The 19,421-nt window shown below is 47.7% G+C and overlaps 1 protein-coding gene across 1 annotated transcript in view; it reads right to left on the bottom strand.

The window, feature by feature from the left end:
* Window positions 1-2,332: 2,332 nt before the first annotated feature.
* The window catches only part of AMOTL1 (angiomotin like 1), an 85,598-nt gene continuing 68,509 nt past the window's right edge, over window positions 2,333-19,421 (bottom strand). The window contains 7 exon segments of the mRNA XM_034074384.1: window positions 2,333-5,292; window positions 6,837-6,855; window positions 6,857-7,107; window positions 7,828-8,054; window positions 9,723-9,848; window positions 11,067-11,257; window positions 14,341-14,490. Of these exon segments, the coding sequence (XP_033930275.1) occupies window positions 5,189-5,292; window positions 6,837-6,855; window positions 6,857-7,107; window positions 7,828-8,054; window positions 9,723-9,848; window positions 11,067-11,257; window positions 14,341-14,490 (1,068 nt within the window). The 3' untranslated portion in view covers window positions 2,333-5,188.

The following is a 19,421-nucleotide window of genomic DNA, read 5'->3' as shown; positions in this document are numbered from 1 at the left end:
CAGCCCTCAGGCAGGTATTGCCCTGCTGCACACTGTACCCTGCTCTCCCTCTTTGCTTTGGGCTGCAGATAGGGGGATTATTACCGTGGGGAACCACTGTGTCCACTGGTTTTAGTACTGGGATTCACGGGGTGAGTCCGTGCCCAGCACGTGGCCTTAGGGATATCCCTGCACTGTGCTGACCCCCTCCAAGGCTGACATTCAAACAGCATTCTTGCACCATGGCAGCGAGGAAGACTGCTTCCTGAATTCCTATCGTGTCTGTAATAAGAGCTACAGACCTGTAAGGAGATGGGATTGGGGTCTTTCAAACCCTCACCCCCCCAGGCTGATGGCCAGCACAGACCCACCAGGTACCACCAACCACCCCCTGCTGTCTCCAGGAGCAGCTCATCCACCACAGGGTACCTAAGAACCTGGCAATGGGTGGTGCAGGAACACACCCTTGTTGGGGATCCTGAATGCAAGCAGACCCCTGGCAGCATCCTTCCTGCTGGTGATGATGCCTGCACTTTGCACATGTTTCACTGCAGCGTGCCTCAAATCCAGCCCTAAGAAGTATTTAATGGTGTGAGAAATCACAGCTTTTCCCCAAGAATGCTGTTTCAAATCACTGCTGTCTGTACCTTTGCTGCAGCACAATGCAGGGAGGAAAGAGCCCTGGATGTGGTACCAAACCAAAGCAGAACAGACATTGCAGCTGTATCCAACACTGAATCCAAGTTAACTGGATTGAAAAGTTCCAGTCATTTTGGGTGGGACTTTCCTTGTGATTTTGGGATGCTTCTAAATAGCAATTCTGTTGATATTGTTAACTCTTCTGAGCACTCTCCCTGTATGTGGCAAGTGAGGGGACCACTGCCCAGTATCGGGAACACAGAGTAACAGGGGATTTTAATACTTAAACAAATGGACTCTCAATTGCATGTTTTTGTCTGAGGTTAATATGCAAAATGTATTTAACCTGGAGACAGCTTTACAGGGATGCTCTCGTTGGCTGAGGATCCATGCTGAAGACACAACCCAAAAATGGGATAAACCTCCTCCTTGTTATACCTGAACACAGTTGGCCATGAGGCTTTTCCCACCCAGCACTGGTTTGGCCTCTATTAGTTTCTTTTCTCCATGGCATTCAAAAACCAAGCTAAGCCCAGATTTTCCTGTCAAATCTTGCCCATTAAAAAGCCACAATCTCAGCAATCACCAGATTTTTGCTCTTGGTGCTAAAGAGCCAGGACACCACAAGCACTTCAGCTGCCATTGAAGATGGGCCTGCTTGCACAGGGAACACAGCTGCTGCCATGTGGGTGAAGCAACCCTCTGCTCGGGTTACTGCAGAGCCCCTGCATCCTCACTGACACAGCCCTGCAGGGCAGGATGGGTTTTTAACATGTGTGAGGATATGGGGAGAGGAGGCTGTGACAAGCAGAGGAGAACCCATAGGGGAGAGATGCCCTCAATGGCTTTCATGCCTTTCATGCCTGCAGCTCCCTGGGACCTGGTTCAGGAATTTCCTAACAGACACTTGGAAGAGCACGTGAGAGCCTGCTGAGCAAACCTCCCTTACTCACTCAGAGCCACACACTTGGGTAACTTCTGCTCCCCTCCCCTCGTTTATTCCAGCTGCACAAGCGAACACAGAGCAGTATTTCCACGGGAGCATTCCCCCTGCTTGCCCAACAGCTTGAAATGGGATCTGATCTATATGCCTTACTGAAGACATTATAGTAACTCAGGAATATCTAGATCTACGAGGCATTTGGGTATCTCACACTGATCCAACCTGCCAAATAAAGAAGCCTCAGGCCCTCCAGAACAAAAATAAACCAATGTGAGTGCTATACAAAAGCATCTCATCAAGTTTCCACCCTCATTTCCTTCGGTGAAGATGATCTTGTTAAAATCCTGCTCTTCTTGCTTGGTAAAGCTCCCAGTTTGACCCCCTGCTTTGCAGACCCACAGATTTCATGCCCACATACGTCTACTGGTGGCACACGCTGTGGGTCTTTCATAAACAGCTATGAGAAACAGATGAGGCAACCCTAAAGTTATAGAATCAGAATGGTTTGGGTTGGAAAGGACTTTAAGATCATCCAGTTCCAGGTGGGAAGGACACCTCAACCTAACCACGTCACCCAAGACTTCATCCACTTGAACACTGCCAGGGATGGAACATTCACAGCTTCCTGGGGCAACCCATTCCAGTGCCTCACACCTTCCCAGTGAAGAATCCTGCGGTACCACTTCTTAGTCTTAGCACGTGTTGTGCAAAGCTTCAACTGTTTAAGAAGTCCTTTCCTCCTGAGGACTCGATACACTCACACTGGAAAAGTGAGAAAATAAACGTGTTTATACATTTATTATGTACAATATTAAGGCACAAGTTTAAACAGCGAAGAATACGAAATCTTTGGCTGACCAACAATATCAATATTTGCTGGGGGTGACACATAGCGTTCCTCACTTCCCCCGTATGTACAAGTAACCCTCCAGCTGTACAACACTGTACACCCACTTCTCTATACAACCAACAACAAGAAAAAATGACAGTATTTTACAACGAGTTACCAACGTCACCTGGAATGGCTACAGCACAGTTTCCCACAACACAAAACAGTTCCAAGAGCTGGGAAAACCAGCACAAATGGAGTTGTGCTGCTCTGCTGAGTAGGGCTGATACATGGCAGTAGTACGCCATGCAAGTCCTGCTAGTGCTCGGGCTGAGGGGAGACCCACTGGTCCTCCAGACGCTCCCTCCAGGAAAACTAACATCTCTTGAGTTCAACATGATAAAGGAGAATGAACCTTTTGGTTTATTTGAGCTGTTGCCTACAACAGGACTTGACTACACAATCATCTCCAATGAACAGTTGCCTGTAGGTGACCATGAGGCTGGGGGCAACATCAATTGTAAAAACACCTTTGGATAGCAGGAACTGGAGGGACCGTGGTCTCCATGAGGAGAAGGAGGAGTGCTGTACTCTAGCTGAGCTGGAAAAGCTGAGCTGAATCACTACCAAACATAATTGAAAGCCACATCATGCACGCTGATCCCACACTGTTTCTGCTGGATGCTAAGCTGTCCGCCTGCACACACCCTGTTAAACAGTTTCATCAACAGAATTAATTCAGCTGGCAATAGAATGCTTACGGACTTCCAAGCACCTCAGTATCCTTATTTCCTGGGGAAACGTGATGAAATGAAATATTCATCATTGTATTCCCTTGCTTTGCCTTCCTCCTGTCCCCCTACCACAGACACTTGAGGAAGGGCCACAGAGGTGGGTCAGCACTGATGCCACCCATGGGCCTGGCTTTTATGCAAACACAACGTTTAAATTAAATTTAGAGAAAACCACAAATCCAATATACCCATTTTACACGGCATATATTAAGCTGCATAACATCTTCCAAGGGGTTTACACATTTGGTTTCACAATGCAAGCTGCTAATACTCGAAAACGCACAGCTCACTTGCCTGCACAACCTGCCTACCGCTAATTTAACAAGTGCAAAAATCAGGGAGACACTGACACATCTAATTCTATGTACAGACAAAAGTAAGTGCATAGATTTAACATAGCAATTGTTTTTGAAATACCAAAGGCATCAGCCAGGCAGTGTTGAGTGCATGGCTCTGGCCCCTGAAGGCTTTGAGGACTTCAGTTGTCAGTGAAAGCAGAGTTTAAAGTGCCTGGTGTTTTCACAATCGAGGGCTCTGATTTAATACCTACAAGAAGGGGTGGCCTTGAGTTAGCCCTGAGCACACAGTTACTTCCAGCACCCCTCACTCTTCCACTCTTGGCAGCTTCACACAAAATCCCATCACCCTTTTTCCCAAAGACAAGGTCTTCTCAGTGTCATTACAGTGCACCACGAGGCTCAGGAATGGCAAAGCCAGTACAGAAACACCTTACAGAGGAAAACTTCCCTATTGGCATGTGCAATGCACGAAGCAAATGGCATGCCACAAATAACACAGCTGGGGAGTTGGCTGTCTTACCCAGTCACTACCTCTTACAGGAATCAGGGACTGGGCTGAAAATGACCCATGTTCCACCCTGGGTAAGACAAGGTGGAAAGAAACTGCAGCTCAGCACAGAAAACAGAGGATGCTCATGTGCTGCTTTGCATTTAAACCCTTCCTGGCCTGATCCTACACCCCTTAATGCCCAGCCCCATGGCAGCTTGAACAGCAGGTTTGTATTCTCAAGGAAGGTAGGATTTGGCTGTAGGCATTGAGAATAAGGTAAAAGCCCATTCTTACCACAAACACACTGATTCTTCCACTACTGCGAACCAGTGCATGGTAAGAAGCATCTTCACCAGCAAACCCAGTTTAACTCCACTGAAAACACACACCCCTCTGAATGCAATGCACAGCCCTTCAGGGAGCTGCCAGGATCCTCCCCTGACCTTCCCTCCTGGAGCCTCCCCATGGGTTGCTTCAGCAGGACCCTCCTCCCCCCTCTACATTCATCCTCCATGGTAATTCCAGCCGACAACTGCTCCTACCAAAACCAGAATCCTCAGCAAGCTCCAGGATTGCAAGACAGGAATATTTGCACTGTAAATCCAGCTCCAAGAGCAACACTTGTCCAGACAGGAAAGAGGCACCTGACCTGCCTGCCCAGGAAAACCACACCACTTCAAACAAATACTCACAAGAGCCTCCCGTGTACACCTAAGGACCAATTATTCACAGAGATTAAGCAGCAAATACTTTTGAGGAGTTAACTGATACTGAGGAAGATGCAAGTTTCTCCCGGGTTATTCACAAACTCCCTCTGGCCTCTAAAGAGCCGGGATTTCACTCCCTGTCCCAGCTGCAGAGAGGCAGGGAAACAGAGCAGCGGTGTGCACCCAGTCTGTAACTTCGCTACCTTCTCTTTACACCAGAAAATGCAGTTTCCTTTTCCCTCAACGATCCCCTTCTCATGCCATTTTCCATCTTCAATGTCCCTTTCTGCTCAGAAAACCGCAGATGTTCGTTTCATCGCTTCTCTTCAGCGCTCTTGACTCCTCGCCTGGTCCAAAGTCTCAACATACCAGACTCAAGCTTTGTTTTGGGCACAAACTTTCTGTTTCTTTCTTCAAACTCTCAGGGTCGGTTCTTAAGGGTTGCACACCAAGGACCATCTCGGACCTGGTCGTATGCACACAAAACCCCAAAGATGCTGTCCTCTGTTCAGATGAGGACTTCCATCATGTCTGTATCTGGGAACTCGGGCTTGTGGAGCAAGCTGCTCACTCTGCCTTTGCTGTCGGGCAGTTTCCCATGGCTGGAGTTCTCTGCAATGGAGAAGAAGGGAAAGTTGGTTTTCAGCTCAAATTCAACAGCAAATTGTTTGAAGCAAATATAAACACTTTCTTTTTGGAGGGGGGAGGTGATGGTGGGGCACTTCTTAACTGCATGTCCTACATACTGAAAGCCACATTGGACAAAGAGGCTGAGAACATGCACTGCTCAATTCCCTGCACAATGACAGTAACTGTGTTGGTGTGCACAGACCCCAAGGGCAGGCACAAAGATGCTATTTAAGAGATACAGATCAAAGCAGCTCTTTAGCTGTGGCCCTAGAGAGAAAGAGGCATTTGTCAAAGGCTTACATCACTTTACCAAGTTACCCACTTGCCATCTGATCCACGGTAGCTCTCCACATGTATATTCCTATTCTGCATCAAAATTTAGGATGTTTTAAGCACCATAAAGGCAGTACACAAATAATCAGATAGGTAATTTAATCTAAAATGTATTACTTTGCCAATGGGATGGGATAACAGAATGTATATGGCAAATTATCACAATGTATGATAGATGTTGTTAGGTGTTTATCTTCATCACCAGAGCTCTTGCCAGTCAAATTCAGGGAGAAGAAGGAAACAGGAAAAGCTTGTTTTGGAGTACCTGGAAATAAATTCCAGTCTGGATTGCCCAAAACACAGCAATCCAGGGTTTCAAGGAATTCAAGTCCGTTAATAACATGTGGAACGTTTTCAGAGGGAAGGCTTGCTTTTGAGATGAGATGAATATACAGGAAATGGGCTTTTTCAAAATACTATGTATAAAATAGATGTCTCCCTTGCTGGGGTGCAAACCAGCAGCTTCCACCTTTCAAATAATAATAGGAATTTTATTTCTTTAATCTCTCCTCTCTAAACCTCCGCTTCTTCCTTACTATTTTTCTCCAGGTTTTCTTTAAAATCAATTACGAAGAAAATGGTGCTTTCACTAACCACCTTTAGATTGAAAACAAGAGAAGGGTCTGAGTATATAAGCAAGTGTGGAGTATTTTCAAGGTGTGACACTGTACTTTTACCTTTGGCAGCATGAATAATTGCATTGATTGGAAACTCTGCCTGCCAAAGGTGAGTGGAGCTTTACAGGAGCATGAAGCTCCGTGAAGCCAGACCAGGCAGCCTTGGAAAGCCTTCTCCCTACAAGGGGCAACGGGTTGAAATTTAAACAGCAGAGGTTTAGATTGGATATAAGGAAGAAGTTCTTTACTGTTAGGGTGGTGAGGCACTGGAATGGGTTGCCCAGGGAGGTTGTGAATGCTCCATCCCTGGCAGTGTTCAAGGCCAGGTTGGATGAAGCCTTGGGTGATATGGTTTAGTGTGAGGTGTCCCTGCCCATGGCAGGGGAGTTGGAACTGGATGATCTTAAGGTCCTTTCCAACTCTAACTATTCTATGATTCTATGATTTTAGCTTCCCCGAAGAAGCCTCCCCACCACCTTCCAAACTGTAAGGTATCAGCCCCTCCATCAATGCTGGGTGTCTCTAGGGGTCTGATGACAGCCCTGGGTGTGGATGCTGGGGTCCAGCAGAGCTCACCCAGTTTCTCTCCGGTCCCATCGTGGTCCCCGGGGCCGTGGGGCTGGGCTGTGTGATGGGGTGGTACCCAGCCGTCCACGGCCAGGGAAGGAGGCAGTGGCAGGCCAGAAGAGCTCGGCGCTTTTATCCGTCTGGGTGCTGCTGTCTTTGCTGCCTGTCTTCGCATGGGAGGCCACCGGCGCTGGGATGGGCATGCAGGACAAGGAGGGCAGTGGAGGAGGCAGTGAGGGGCCTGATGGATGGTCGTGGTGCTCCTTCCCCAGGAGCAGCCCTGAAAACACACAGAGGTCAGTCACATCCTGGCTCAAACGTAAGTGCTGCCAACCCCATCCTAGCGCAGAGCTATAGGGCACTGATTTGCTTTACGTCTTTAGACCTTAGCTTGCCTTAGCTTTTAAAATTGATGCTGCCTGTTGCTCTCCTGCCAGCCACATGGTTTTTTCCCCCTCAAAACAGCCTCTTGAAAGCAGCTGCCTATTCCTGCATCCTCTCTGCAACGCCCCATCCAACTGGTACTCACCCCTGGCACAGCCTTGCATGCCTCTATACCCCCATTCTATGTGGCTTCAAGCCACAGGCACTTCTACACTCATTTTCGCATTTAGCAGCCACTTCACATCATGCACTCATATCCAAAGGGATGCTTACCCTCTTGATTAACCAGGCTTTCTCCATAGCTCAAATTTGTTATTTACTCCCACAAAACTGCAAACATCATCTGATTACATGGGGAGGATTTCCCCCAACTATGGCCTTCTATAATCAGTGCAGAATGATTTAATAGGATCAAAATACAATTAAGATAAAATGCCAGGTTAAAAATGACTTATTTTTGACTTCAGCACAGGGACACACACTCTGCCCATGGGAAGTGCTCTGGAAATCAGCTGTCAGGGCAATGTGTGTCATGGCCAAGTCACTTCTGCTTAGCTCAAGCAGAACTAGGAAAAAGTGATGGATGAAGCAAAGCTTAACCGAACCCTGAGCTCACCTATGCTTCCCTTCCAGATCTTCTCTTCCTTCTTCTCCTCAGCTATCTGGTTGCTGGTGAGCGAGGTCTGGCGTGAATGCACACCTGTAGCAGCAGCAATGGAGGGGACGGACCGAGCTGGTCGTAGGCTGGCACTGTCGGCTTTCCCAAGGTCCTTCCGTGACCGCTGCTGAAGGACTTTGATCATTGCATCCTTCTCAATTATTTTGGCATGGAGATTCTTTATTCTGGCAAAACAGGAATGCTCTGCTTACAGGAATGGAAGAAGTGCTTATATGGGCAGGTGTCCCCACCCTGGGGCAGCAGGATGGGTCTCTGGGTACGTGCCCTCTGGTTTTGAGTGACTCAGACAAGGCAACTCTCCTGAGGATAACTGTGCACTTTGGAACAGGCAGCGTTTCTAGCTACTAAGCCAAAACTGAGAACTCTTCTGCAAGGTTAACTGAACCCACCTCCTGTTGTGGCTTTACCAGCCCAGCAGGAGCAATGAGGGCAGTATCCTGACCAGGCAGCAGATTGCTTTCTCCACCAGAATACAAACACAAAGGCAATTTCCACCCCCTAAGACATCAGGGTCAAATCGCATACAGACCCCAGAAGCACTCAAATCACAAAAGAACAGGATTATCTGAGACTTTTCTCCAGGAGTGATTAAAACCGAATCATACCAGAGAATATTAAACCATATCATACAAAAATATAACAGTACCTGTAGAGTATGACACCCAGATAATTATAGCTTGACTGTGACAACACACAGTCCAATGCAGCTGCATTTTATGAAGCTAAAATGCCTGGAAAACACCTGGAAAACCTACACATCCAACGTAGACAGTGAATAACTTCATGTCAGCATTAGTTTTCATAATCAGCTGTCTAATTTGCAGTGAAAACACAAGATCCTAATCTATCATTAATGAAGCCAGTAGTAAAATTCTAATCCTTCCCTGGAAGCAGGACTAGCTTGCATCTGTGAGTGGAAAACAAACCCCAAACCCAGTGAAAACAATCAATCACTGATATGTTCCACAAGCAGCAGAAGGGGACTGGGGTTTTGTACAAGTGTCAGTGTTTCTGTGGGGAAGCCAACGCTGACGAGCAGATTTTGAGTAGTTTTTCAGTAAAATCCTAGAGGAATACACAACCTTTCTGAAGGGATTTTTACTCAACAAAAAGCCATTTTTCACCCAGAAAAAAAGTCTGGATTAAAAACACTGCCCAGATCTAAAACTCATTGAACAACACAGCCACATGTCCACTTGTGTGCTGAAAAAGGAAAAGCATCTGCAACAATGAACGCTACTCTTTTTGACTGCCTGTGCCCAAACCAGTTTATTTTATACCTTCTACTACTTGTAAATGCATCTTTATTAGTGCTGCTGGTGGTGCTGTATTTGGCAGGTTTGTTCCTAAATGCCAATGCAACCATCACACAATTTGAATGTGGGATACTTGGTGCATCTAGGAGGAGGAATAAGCAGGCAAGGAGTGAAGAGCAAGGCAAAGGCAAGCCCTTGTGCTGCTGATTATGTAGGAGTGGAATTACAACGCCAGCTTTTACAACCAGACACTCTTGTTTCCAGAGAGGGATTTTCACCAAGATCAAACAAGCATTCAGCTTCCTCGCATACCAACCTACTTTTAACAGTGGAACAGCCTCTGTTTTGTAACAAGGTCATTTTTGGCACTGGGAAGGTTTAACGGGAAGGTAGGGAGGAAGTTATCTAATGACAGCAACGCTTCAACCCGTGTTTTAGTGCTGAAGAGCACAACTAAGTCAAAGTGAAGCTAAGCCCATCCTTTCCAGTCACGCACAAAGGAAAAGAAGGACATCCTGGTTTATGTGAACCCAGCCCAAGCACACAACAGGCAGGTACGGCACAACAGCCCCTTACGTGTACTCCATGTCCTGGCAGCGCCGGTTGGCTTGCACGATCTCCTCCTCCTCCTGCCAGCCCCGCACCTCCAGTGCGCTCTCACCATAGCTGCCATTGCGTGAGTGGCTTGGGGCTGCGGTGTCCCTGAAACAGCAGATCAACACGGTGAGAGCTGGGTTCCTGAGGCTGTGATGGGCACTTGCAGAGAAAACCCCAAACCCACACTCGAAGAGCAAGGTAGTGATGGGTGCCTGCCAACAGGATGGGTCATTTTGGCACTGGGTCATCTTGCTGCGGGCTACTCTTGGCTTGGGTTTAGTTATTAATGCCATTAATTAACTGGGCTGATAGAACAGAGCATGCTGAAATAGGGCGCTATCCCCAACGAGGCTAAGAACCAGCCCTAAGGACAGGCTCAGACATCAGAGGGACTCACCGGGGAAATGGTCCCAAATCAACAAGATTACATTGCAAACCAGAAACAAAACTGTACACTTTAAAAGGTGAGAAGTAGCACAGGAATTCCTGCCTAGACTGGAGTGCTAAAGAAAAGGATCATCCCCAGTCACACATTTAACGGTGTTTCAAAAGGAAATCTCTTTTTAGGATGTTTTCAAGGGATTTGGCTTCTAAGAAACTGGGGCAAGAATTATGTCACCAGCCTCATCAGTGGAAAGCCTCACTGCAGTGCCTTGTGTACTTTCAGGCACCAGATTTTGACACAAACCGGAGACAGACCAGACAAATGCTGTGTGAATGGGAAGGGCTTTACACCAGGGCAAGTGAGGAAAGGCTGAAGGAAGTAAGTTAGTTCAGGCCAGGGAAGACACAACAGGGGATATCTGTCTTTCAATATTTACAAGGCTGCTACAGTGTCATCTGTTGCTCATTGTCTGTGTGTGGGAAGGAGAAGAACCAGTTGAAGTAATCTGCAGTAAAGAGGCTTAGCTTAGCTATCAGGAGAAGCTTAATGAAGTGGTAAAAGACAGGACTTTAGACCTTTAAAACTAGGTTAAAAACCCATGTTGCAGACTGTGGGATGGATGCAGCCATACACCAACAGTCCCTGCTCGCTGCAGTGATGCTGCAGGGAGGAGTTGCCTTTCCTAAGCTGTGTACATTTGGCAGACCGAGATGCTGCTGTTCAGTGCTTGAATCCTTGATGTGATGAACTTCTGGACCTGGTCAGAAGGGTAAATCCTGCCTTAACCAACTATTGCATCTCATTGGCACGACACCACAGAGAGGTGCATTAACCCCGGCAGCCTGACTCAGCAGGGAAAGGCAAGCAAAATCCAGCACTAAGAAATCACTCATTCCTTATTATTCCCCCACACTGTGTGGTGACGGGCAGCATCTTACCTCTCTGTTGCAGCAGTGGCCGCAGCATTCATGGCAAAGTGCCTGATCGTACTCTCCTCCAGGTACTTCTGCTCCCACTTGGTCATGTCCGCTTCCAGGGCCAGGATCCTCTCCTCCTTCTCCCGCACCAGCTCCATCAGGGCTGGGGCATTGTGCTCCGGGAGGCTGCTCGCCTGGTAGCTGCCCTGCCTCTGCCATTGGAAAGAGACAGATCCTCACCCCATGTCATGTACAGGAGCTGCTGACCCTTTTATTCCCGCTTCCCCATGTCCTCTGACAAGGGCAGGTGGAACTCCCAGGCTAAACCCTTAGGTTGTAGCAGCACAGGCAGGCTGACCACGTGTGCAACACCTGCACATGCTTCTTCAGACCATGCTGAAAGAAGCAGGGATCCAGCTGTTACCTGGATGTGCAGGGATTTCATGGGATACCCCAAGCCAAGGGAAAAGATAGGAAAAAGAGCTAGTAGGGAAAAGAAGCAATGAAGCTTTCAAAGATAATTCTTCTCGCTGGGACTCCATCACATGGCTGGGCAGTGCTTGGTATGGAAAGGCAGTTATTACCTGAGGGCTTACATACAAAGCAGAAAAAAAACTGTGATGTGTAACCTAGCTACATGGAACCTATTTAAAACAGCAGCTGGGAAAACACTCCAGACATGGATTTATGCCTGTCCCTTCTGGCACATTAGCTCTCTTGTGCCCTCAGGGGATGCTTTGATGGTTCCTCTGGTGCAGCAGGTAAGCTTCCAAACAGAGGGACAGAAGATCCGCAGGCACTGCAGGGTAGCTTCCATGGGATGCTGACAAGCAGCAATTACTCAATCAGGATCTATCCTACCCATTACAGTCACTTAAAGCACCTAAGTGCCAGAGGTAGCTGTCCCAGGCTCCTCTTACTGCTAGTGAAGGGTGGAGGAAGATGGAGATTCAGTCCTTGACTCAGCAGAGGTTAACTGGGGTGAGTACACACTGAGGGGAGAGGCACAAAGCTCTGGGAGAATTCAGCAGAAGTAAATGGGAGGGTTTTCCAATAAAGAATGTAAGATATTTGTTACCCTCCACAGTGCACAGAGCTGCGTTAAAGGGCAAATGTGCACCATCACACTGCAGCGAGCCCTGCAGCATTGCCATGCTCCAAATCACATTTCTTCCTCCTAGACATTTATCTCCTGCTTATGGCAACCTAGAGACACCAAGGGGAAGGCTGCAGTCTTTGCCTTTGGTGCAGTAATGATGCGTTTGGAAGCTGCTTCCTGGAAATGCAATATGGAACAGCCCTTAGGAACTACAGCTGCGGCTGCTCCTGCAAAAACACTGTCAAATCACTGGCAGGAAGGCAGTATTTTGGAAGCACGGTCCTGGTCTGTAAATGGCATCTTGGGATATCACTGGTGCCTGTCATCTTCTGAGTCAAAACCTTTGGCAGCCCTGCATGCTCAATTGGTTTTGGTCCTAGCTTGTGCGTCAGTGATAATGAAGATTTGCCATTTGGACTCGGTTACCAACAAGCCAGGAACAGAAGGAATTCTGGCTGTCTCCTTGTGGGATGTGTCTCTTCTGCTGACTCCAGTAAAAAGGGAAAAAATAAGCTCTTTTTTTATATATTATATAATACATATATAATGTGACTTCTCTGAAGTAAAAAGTTGGAGCATTTCGATGGCAGCATTATGGCTGATAAACCAAAAGGTATAAATGATAATAGGAAAAAATACCCCAAAGTTTCTCTTGAAGCTGAGGTGAGACAAGTTAAGAGTATCTTTCTTCTTAAAAATTGCTAGAAGGAACTGGAGCAGGCATCTGAGAACTATGGCAACCCCAAATACAATCTCTAATCCCAGTGCCAAAAGATGTATTTTAAAAAGGAGGAATCTGCAAGTTACAGAGGAATTTTCTATCCTAATGAGCAGATATAGCCTGAACTGTCAAGACAAGGATTTCAGTGACAGTCCATCCCATCCTACCTAATATATCGATTTGTCCCTGTATTCCAGTCCAGAGAGAACAAAACTTTTCCAAGTTCTAGTTTTATCTTCACTTGAATTATAATTGTGTTCCTCTCAAATGCCTTTTCGCTTGCACCAGCATCAGCATGTCATCCTCCATGTAGTCTCTGTTAAACTGGAGGAGAGCAGGCTGTGGGGCAATTGAGAAGGGCTACTGGAAGAAGACAGGCACAGCAAGCCCATGGTGGACATGACAAGAAAGACTTTATACATCAGCAAGGAAAAGCCGATATGGATGGGAAGGATCTCCAGAGAGCTGCTGGAAGGGTGCTGGGGGATCTGCCCTACCTCAGGGCTGCTGGAGAGAAGGGGATGCTCTCAGGTGTGGCCACCTCATGATCCTGTAAACCACTGATGCTGGCTTTAGAGCTATATCCCACTTGCACCCTGCCAGAAGGAGCAGCCCGTCTGCCTTGTGGCAGCACAAGCTCCATGTTACAGCTGCTGTGGTCTCCACTAATGGCTCATAAATAAGGAAGGGTACTGTAGCAGATGCATGCACTGACAGAGGTACAAGAGCATCACGTTTTGCTTATGTTGCTGTTTTTTCCCCAAACAGTGGTTTGATACACTCAGCACATCTGCTCACTCTCTGGAGCCTATGCCCCTGTATTGGGCATTCAGTGTGGCTGCAGCCTGGAAATCATCCTCCCTGCAAACTCCTTGTGCTTTTTTCATTCCCCTTTCCACAGATGACTGGATTTTGGGACTTGGGGATGGAGGAGGAATAACAAAGGAGTAACTGTGCATAAAATACAAGCATAACACCATCACTTTAAGGGACCAGGGCTGCCAAAGAGGAAAAGAAGATAAACACAGAAATCCAAATGAACACTTCCAGCCCATTTTGGGCTGTGCTGGTATTTAAATAATATATTGTCTGAAGATGACACTGCTTGTCTCCACATCTGTCATAGGCAGAGGTTTCTGTGAACCAGATTTGCCCAGAACAAATACTGTCCAAGCTCCTGCACCCCCCAACATCCTCTGCTGAAGATCAGGATTTAGCATCATATTGCGATTTGGGTTGGAGAGGATCTTCAAAGCTCATTCAGCTCTACCCCTCTGCCACGGGCAGGGACACCTTCCTCTGAACCAGGTTGCTTCAAGCCCCGTCCAACCTGGCCTTGAGCACTGCCAGGGATGGCGCAGCCACAACCTATCCAAAGGAAAGGAAGCCCAACGACCTGAATCCCAAAGCAAGGTGGCACCAGGCAGGGCTGCAAATGACTGTCCCTCTCTAAAGGCAATACCAAAGGTCCTCACCTGCTGCATCCGCAGCGAGTCCAGCTCCCGCTCCAGGCGCGTGCGCAGCCGCCGCTCCATCTGCTCCCTCTTCTCGCAGGCTGCCTGCAGCTGCGTCAGCGCCTGCTGCAGCTTCTCCACCTTCTCCACATAGGCTTGCTTCCTGCGGAGCTGCGGGGCAGGGGGCAGAGAATCAATCACACAATGGTTCAGGTTGGAAAGGACCTTGAGATCATCTAGTTCCAACCCCCCTGCCATGGGCAGGGACACCTCACACTAAACCATGTAACCCAAGGCTTCATCCAACCTGGCCTTGAACACTGCCAGGGATGGAGCATTCACAACCTCCATGGGCAACCCATTCCAGTACCTCACCACCCTAACAGTAAAGAATTTCTTCCTTATATCCAGTCTAAACTTCCCCTGTTTAAGTTTAAACCCATTACCCCTTGTCCTATCACTACAGTCCCTAATGAAGAGTCCCTCCCCAGCATCCATGTAGGGTCAGTAGTGCTGGGGGCTCTGGGAGCACCCTGGGCTGATGGACACACTGCAGGGAAGCAGTGGGCTTGAGCATGGCTGTGGCATTCTGACAGCTTCCCTAGGGAAGGATGGTTCCCCTCTGGTGGACAGGGAAGCAAGCATTGCTGGGGCAGCTCCACTGCTCTCGAAGGGAGCTGCCAAGATCTCCCACCACTGGGAATCATTGGTCATTAAACCCCCTGGCCATTTATCTACCATCATGTTGGTGGATACTCTTTGGACAAGTGTACTGGCTGGCCTCAGCTAGGAGTGGGTTTTATTGACTGGTGACACTGCACCCAGAGTCTCCTTATTCCACCCCTGCCTATCTGTTCAACGCAGGTGGAACAAGAAGAGTGCCAGCAGCCAGAAGCATTCCATCTGCTCTATCCTGGCTCCTGGGCTTGGCCAGGCTGGTGTATAGATGTACTGGAAGCTAAAGCCAGGCCCTCCTTAGGTATACAGTGCAATTACTGAAGGGCTAAATGTGACACAAGGATTTTGCAATACAGGGGTATTGCTCAAGCATCACACCCCAAAAGGAATTTGCAAGTGGACTGCAGATATTCAAGGGGCTTAGCAGCTATCTCCCCTTCTTCTGGCCTCCTACCATACCACCAAGCATGTCACCAAGTGACACCATAGGGTGTTGTGACTGGGGCTCATGGCAGAGGCTGGCATGCTTGAGGGCTCTTGGGGAGAGGAGGCTGCAGATACTGGACATGCTGGGCACTGGGATGGGCAGCAAAGCCTGTGGTGAAACTGGACCCCAGTCAACATGGGACAGTGAGAAGCGGCGAGCTCATGGGGGCCAGGCACACCTTGGTGTCCATGAGCCACCCTCATCCCTGGACACTGACCCCAAAACGTGCCCATGGGGTTGTGGCAGTGGGGTCTGCCTGCTCACCCCATGGGCCACAGTCCCAGCCTCAGGAAACCCAGTTCCCCTCTTCTCCCCCAACCTTTTGTTACGAATTTTCTCTTCACAAGCATGAACAAATTTACCTGTCTGGAGATATCTGCCTTGTAGTGGAAAAAGCAACAGTGCACACAAACTGAAGCTGCAAGCTCCAAAAGACCTCAATGAACCCCCAAAGAGTCCAAAACACTGTGGACTTAATACCCTGACTCAAAAAGGGAGGGTGAATGGATTTGAATGCTGGATCACAAAGACTTTGCAAGCCTCTGCTGGACCCCATCTGCAGCCTGAGGATTAATGAGGGATGCTCAAGGTCATTGTCACGAACCCTAAAATCCTCTTTAGGACTTCTAGTCTCCCTCAGAGGCAGAAAAACACATTAAACCCTAGTCTATACTGGGGAACTAGGTAAATAAGGGAGGCTGGCGATGTGCTGCAAGGTGAAGGTGAACAGGATATCCTCGTGCCTCTTTTGTAAGTATTTAAATCACTGTTACAGTCAACTGCACTGTGGGATATAGGAGCTATAGCCACAAAAGGTATGCGTTTAAATACCTTGGGATGTAGTGAGAAGCTTGCTGCCTTGTTCCTGGGTGTGTGGAGCAAATAAACACCAGTGCTGGCTACCCCTGGCTGGCAGGTTCCCCTTCACCCAGGGTCCTCTGCTTTGCCCAGGACTCCCATGCTATGAAGTTGCTTGGGTTTTAGTTTTCCACTTCTATGATGCTGGGTTCACTGAATCCAATGATAATAAACCCACTTTTTAATCGAAATTCCTTTTCTGCCACCCTAAACCCGTCCACATCGCAGGGGAAGTGAAACACGGGCTTGTTCACAGCAAAAGCAAAGCTTGGTCTAAACAAACCTCCCCAGCCAGAGCCAACAACTGGCAGCATGACCTCCCTGGCCCCGCTGTAATCCAGTCTAACGCCTATGGCTTTCCATGAAAATTAATGAGATTATAATCCCCGCTCGTCCCTGGCAGCAGCACGAGGGCTGCATTCCTCGGCAGCTCACAGCTTGGCAAGACACAGTGGTGGCTTCCTGCCGAATGTGCTATTTCGGCAGGAGGATGGTGCCTGGGCCATCTCCCAGCTCCACCAGTGCAGATTGGACAGGGGAAAGGGGCTCCCTTGGGGTCCTTCTTCAGTAGCAGACATCATCTGCACCCCCACATCCTGCCCGATGCTGCAGGGTCCATCCGTACCACAGCAGTCAGAATGTGGCTTTGCAGCAGCACTCGAAGCCCCAGGGTTCACGCATGCACATGCAGGGGAGGTGGTGCACACATGTCCACTGCCTTAGCAATGAGTGTTGTTGGAGATATGCAAGAAGACAGTTCCCACATTCATAAATGTATAGGGAGGTTCTTGGGCCAATTCTGATTTTTCTATTCTGCCTATAGATTCATAAGCAAAAAACTCACCTGCACAGTTAAAAACCAAAGTACAAACTGTTGTCATTTAAATTAATGGGCTTGTCAGTGCAGTGTGCATCCACAAGGGAGGTGGACTGCAATCAGAAATACATTATACCAAGCTCCACTGCCTCATAGACATACTGACTCAGATGCATAAAAGCTGGATGGCACTTGGAGAGGTACCAATCATCCATCCTCCCGCTGCAAGGTAGGATCAACTCTATCTAAAACCTGGCACATGTCTGTATAATCTGTTTACAAAACCCTCCAGGGGTAGGGACCCCACAACCCCCCTGCAAACTATTTGACAGCTTATTTTCCTTTACTGCCAGAAAACTTGTACCCTAATGCCTAATCTGGCTTTCTCTTATGCAATTTACGTAAATTACTTCTTGTTCTGTTTCCAAATTGCGATCTCCCAGAGCAAGAAGCATTTAATGAAACAATTCATATATTCACAACATCAAACTTGCCTGAACACTGCCCTTGTCCCAGGGATTAGGAAAATAAAGATGAAAGAAGAGCTCAGGCTAAAAGGGGATGATCCAAGCAAATGAATCTGAGTAAAGAGTGAGTCTTAGAAAAATATCTGTGCTAGGAACATAACTGCAGTTTGAGCAATGAATGTCTATGCTATAGATTTGAGTTAAAGACCGTAAGAGATGCAGAACCCACTATCTCTCTAACTAGGTTATTATTAACTCTTTATTTCTGGCCTGATTTGCTCAGTTTCAACCCCCAAACACTGCATCTCATTATTTCTTCTTACGTTAAAGAGCAACATCTAATCCAGCTGACAGCAATCCCTTCTTCATGTTCATGTGCATGGCCTGGAGCACAGCCACCTCTTACTTTCATCATTTACAGCAAACAACAGCTTCTGGGCCCCAAATAAACTCTACAGCTGCTTCCTGAACCCTCTTCAGTTACTCAGTCTTCCATCCAAGGTGTGGACCAGACAGACAATTCCAGCAGCAGTCTCCCAGATGATGTGTGGTGATAATACCATCTACATGGTTTTGAATTAAATTCTACTAGCAGGCACTCGGGATAATGCAGATTTACACTATCTTATGTCAGTTCAACTTAGGAGCTGCTGCTTATTTCTCAAGCCTTGATTTAAAAAGCTTTTAAACTTAATTACATTCTGGTCGTAGCAGAAATCTGGGTGGCTTTACAAAGCAGGGAATGATGTAGAGCTCTGGTAATAATAAAGATAATAACAGTCATTTTCGTTTGAGTGATTTTGTGTTTCCTTCAATATATTCCAAATTATAGTAAAACTTCCTGATTTAAGATGAAAGGTCAAAGCTCCAACATCATCTGCTGTGTACGTGTCAAACCGAGCTCCTGAAACACTGGAGACTATTAGAGAGGTGCTCTGATTTAGTGATGAAACAGGCCAAAAGCAAAGGAAAGGGAGCCCAGGAGCTTGGGCACATGCCAGCAGCCACTTCACCCAAGCTGCATGCCTTGAGGAATTGAAACATGACAGCTGCAATAAAATTAATCTGAGCTCCCCACAGAATGAAAAACCAGTTAAACCCTACCAGGTCCACATGGGTTTGCAGGCTGAGGGCTCTGACAGACACACTCAGGCAAATACCATGGCATCACCCTCATATGTTGTCACCTCTGAGATCTATCATGCCCCAGGCAGGAGGTTATCACCTCCATAACATCCACCATACTCAGGCAGGAGCTTAGTAGCTCACAAGAGGGGAACTCTTGCTCTCTCCTCAACTCCACCAGTCCACAATCCGATCCCCAGCACATTTCTGTTGGATGGTTAGACTAAAAACTGGCAGCTGCAAAGCTCTTAGAGCCCTAAAGCTGCAAATGTATTTAATACAGCCCAGCAGGAACAGGGAGGCTTCTTACAACACCTGCCTGGAAACCTGATTCTATGCTTCTGCTGCCTTCACCGGTGTGTATTCAGTGTTACTGCCAGTACCACACTGACAGTCTGTGGAGCAGCCAGCAGCTAAATGTATTACCTCCCATCCCCTGTGTGATGCTGGGACTGTAGAAGCAGGTGTTGCCACCTAAACCATTCCTTTATTCAGCCACTTTGTAATGAAATGCAAATAGCAAACCTGAGGATGCCTTTCAGGCAAACAGTGCCAAGTGAATTATGTACAGATTAAAGGTACACTAGCTCCTGCAGCAACCCCAAGGGGACTGCCCCAAATACACAGGGATGGTGGGCAGGCTTTAGTCTAACTAACAAAGGAGTAGTTA

The sequence above is a fragment of the Melopsittacus undulatus genome, chromosome 2, assembly GCF_012275295.1.
Source record: "Melopsittacus undulatus isolate bMelUnd1 chromosome 2, bMelUnd1.mat.Z, whole genome shotgun sequence".
Classification (NCBI taxonomy): domain Eukaryota; kingdom Metazoa; phylum Chordata; class Aves; order Psittaciformes; family Psittaculidae; genus Melopsittacus; species Melopsittacus undulatus.
This window is presented reverse-complemented; position numbering and strand designations above follow the sequence as displayed.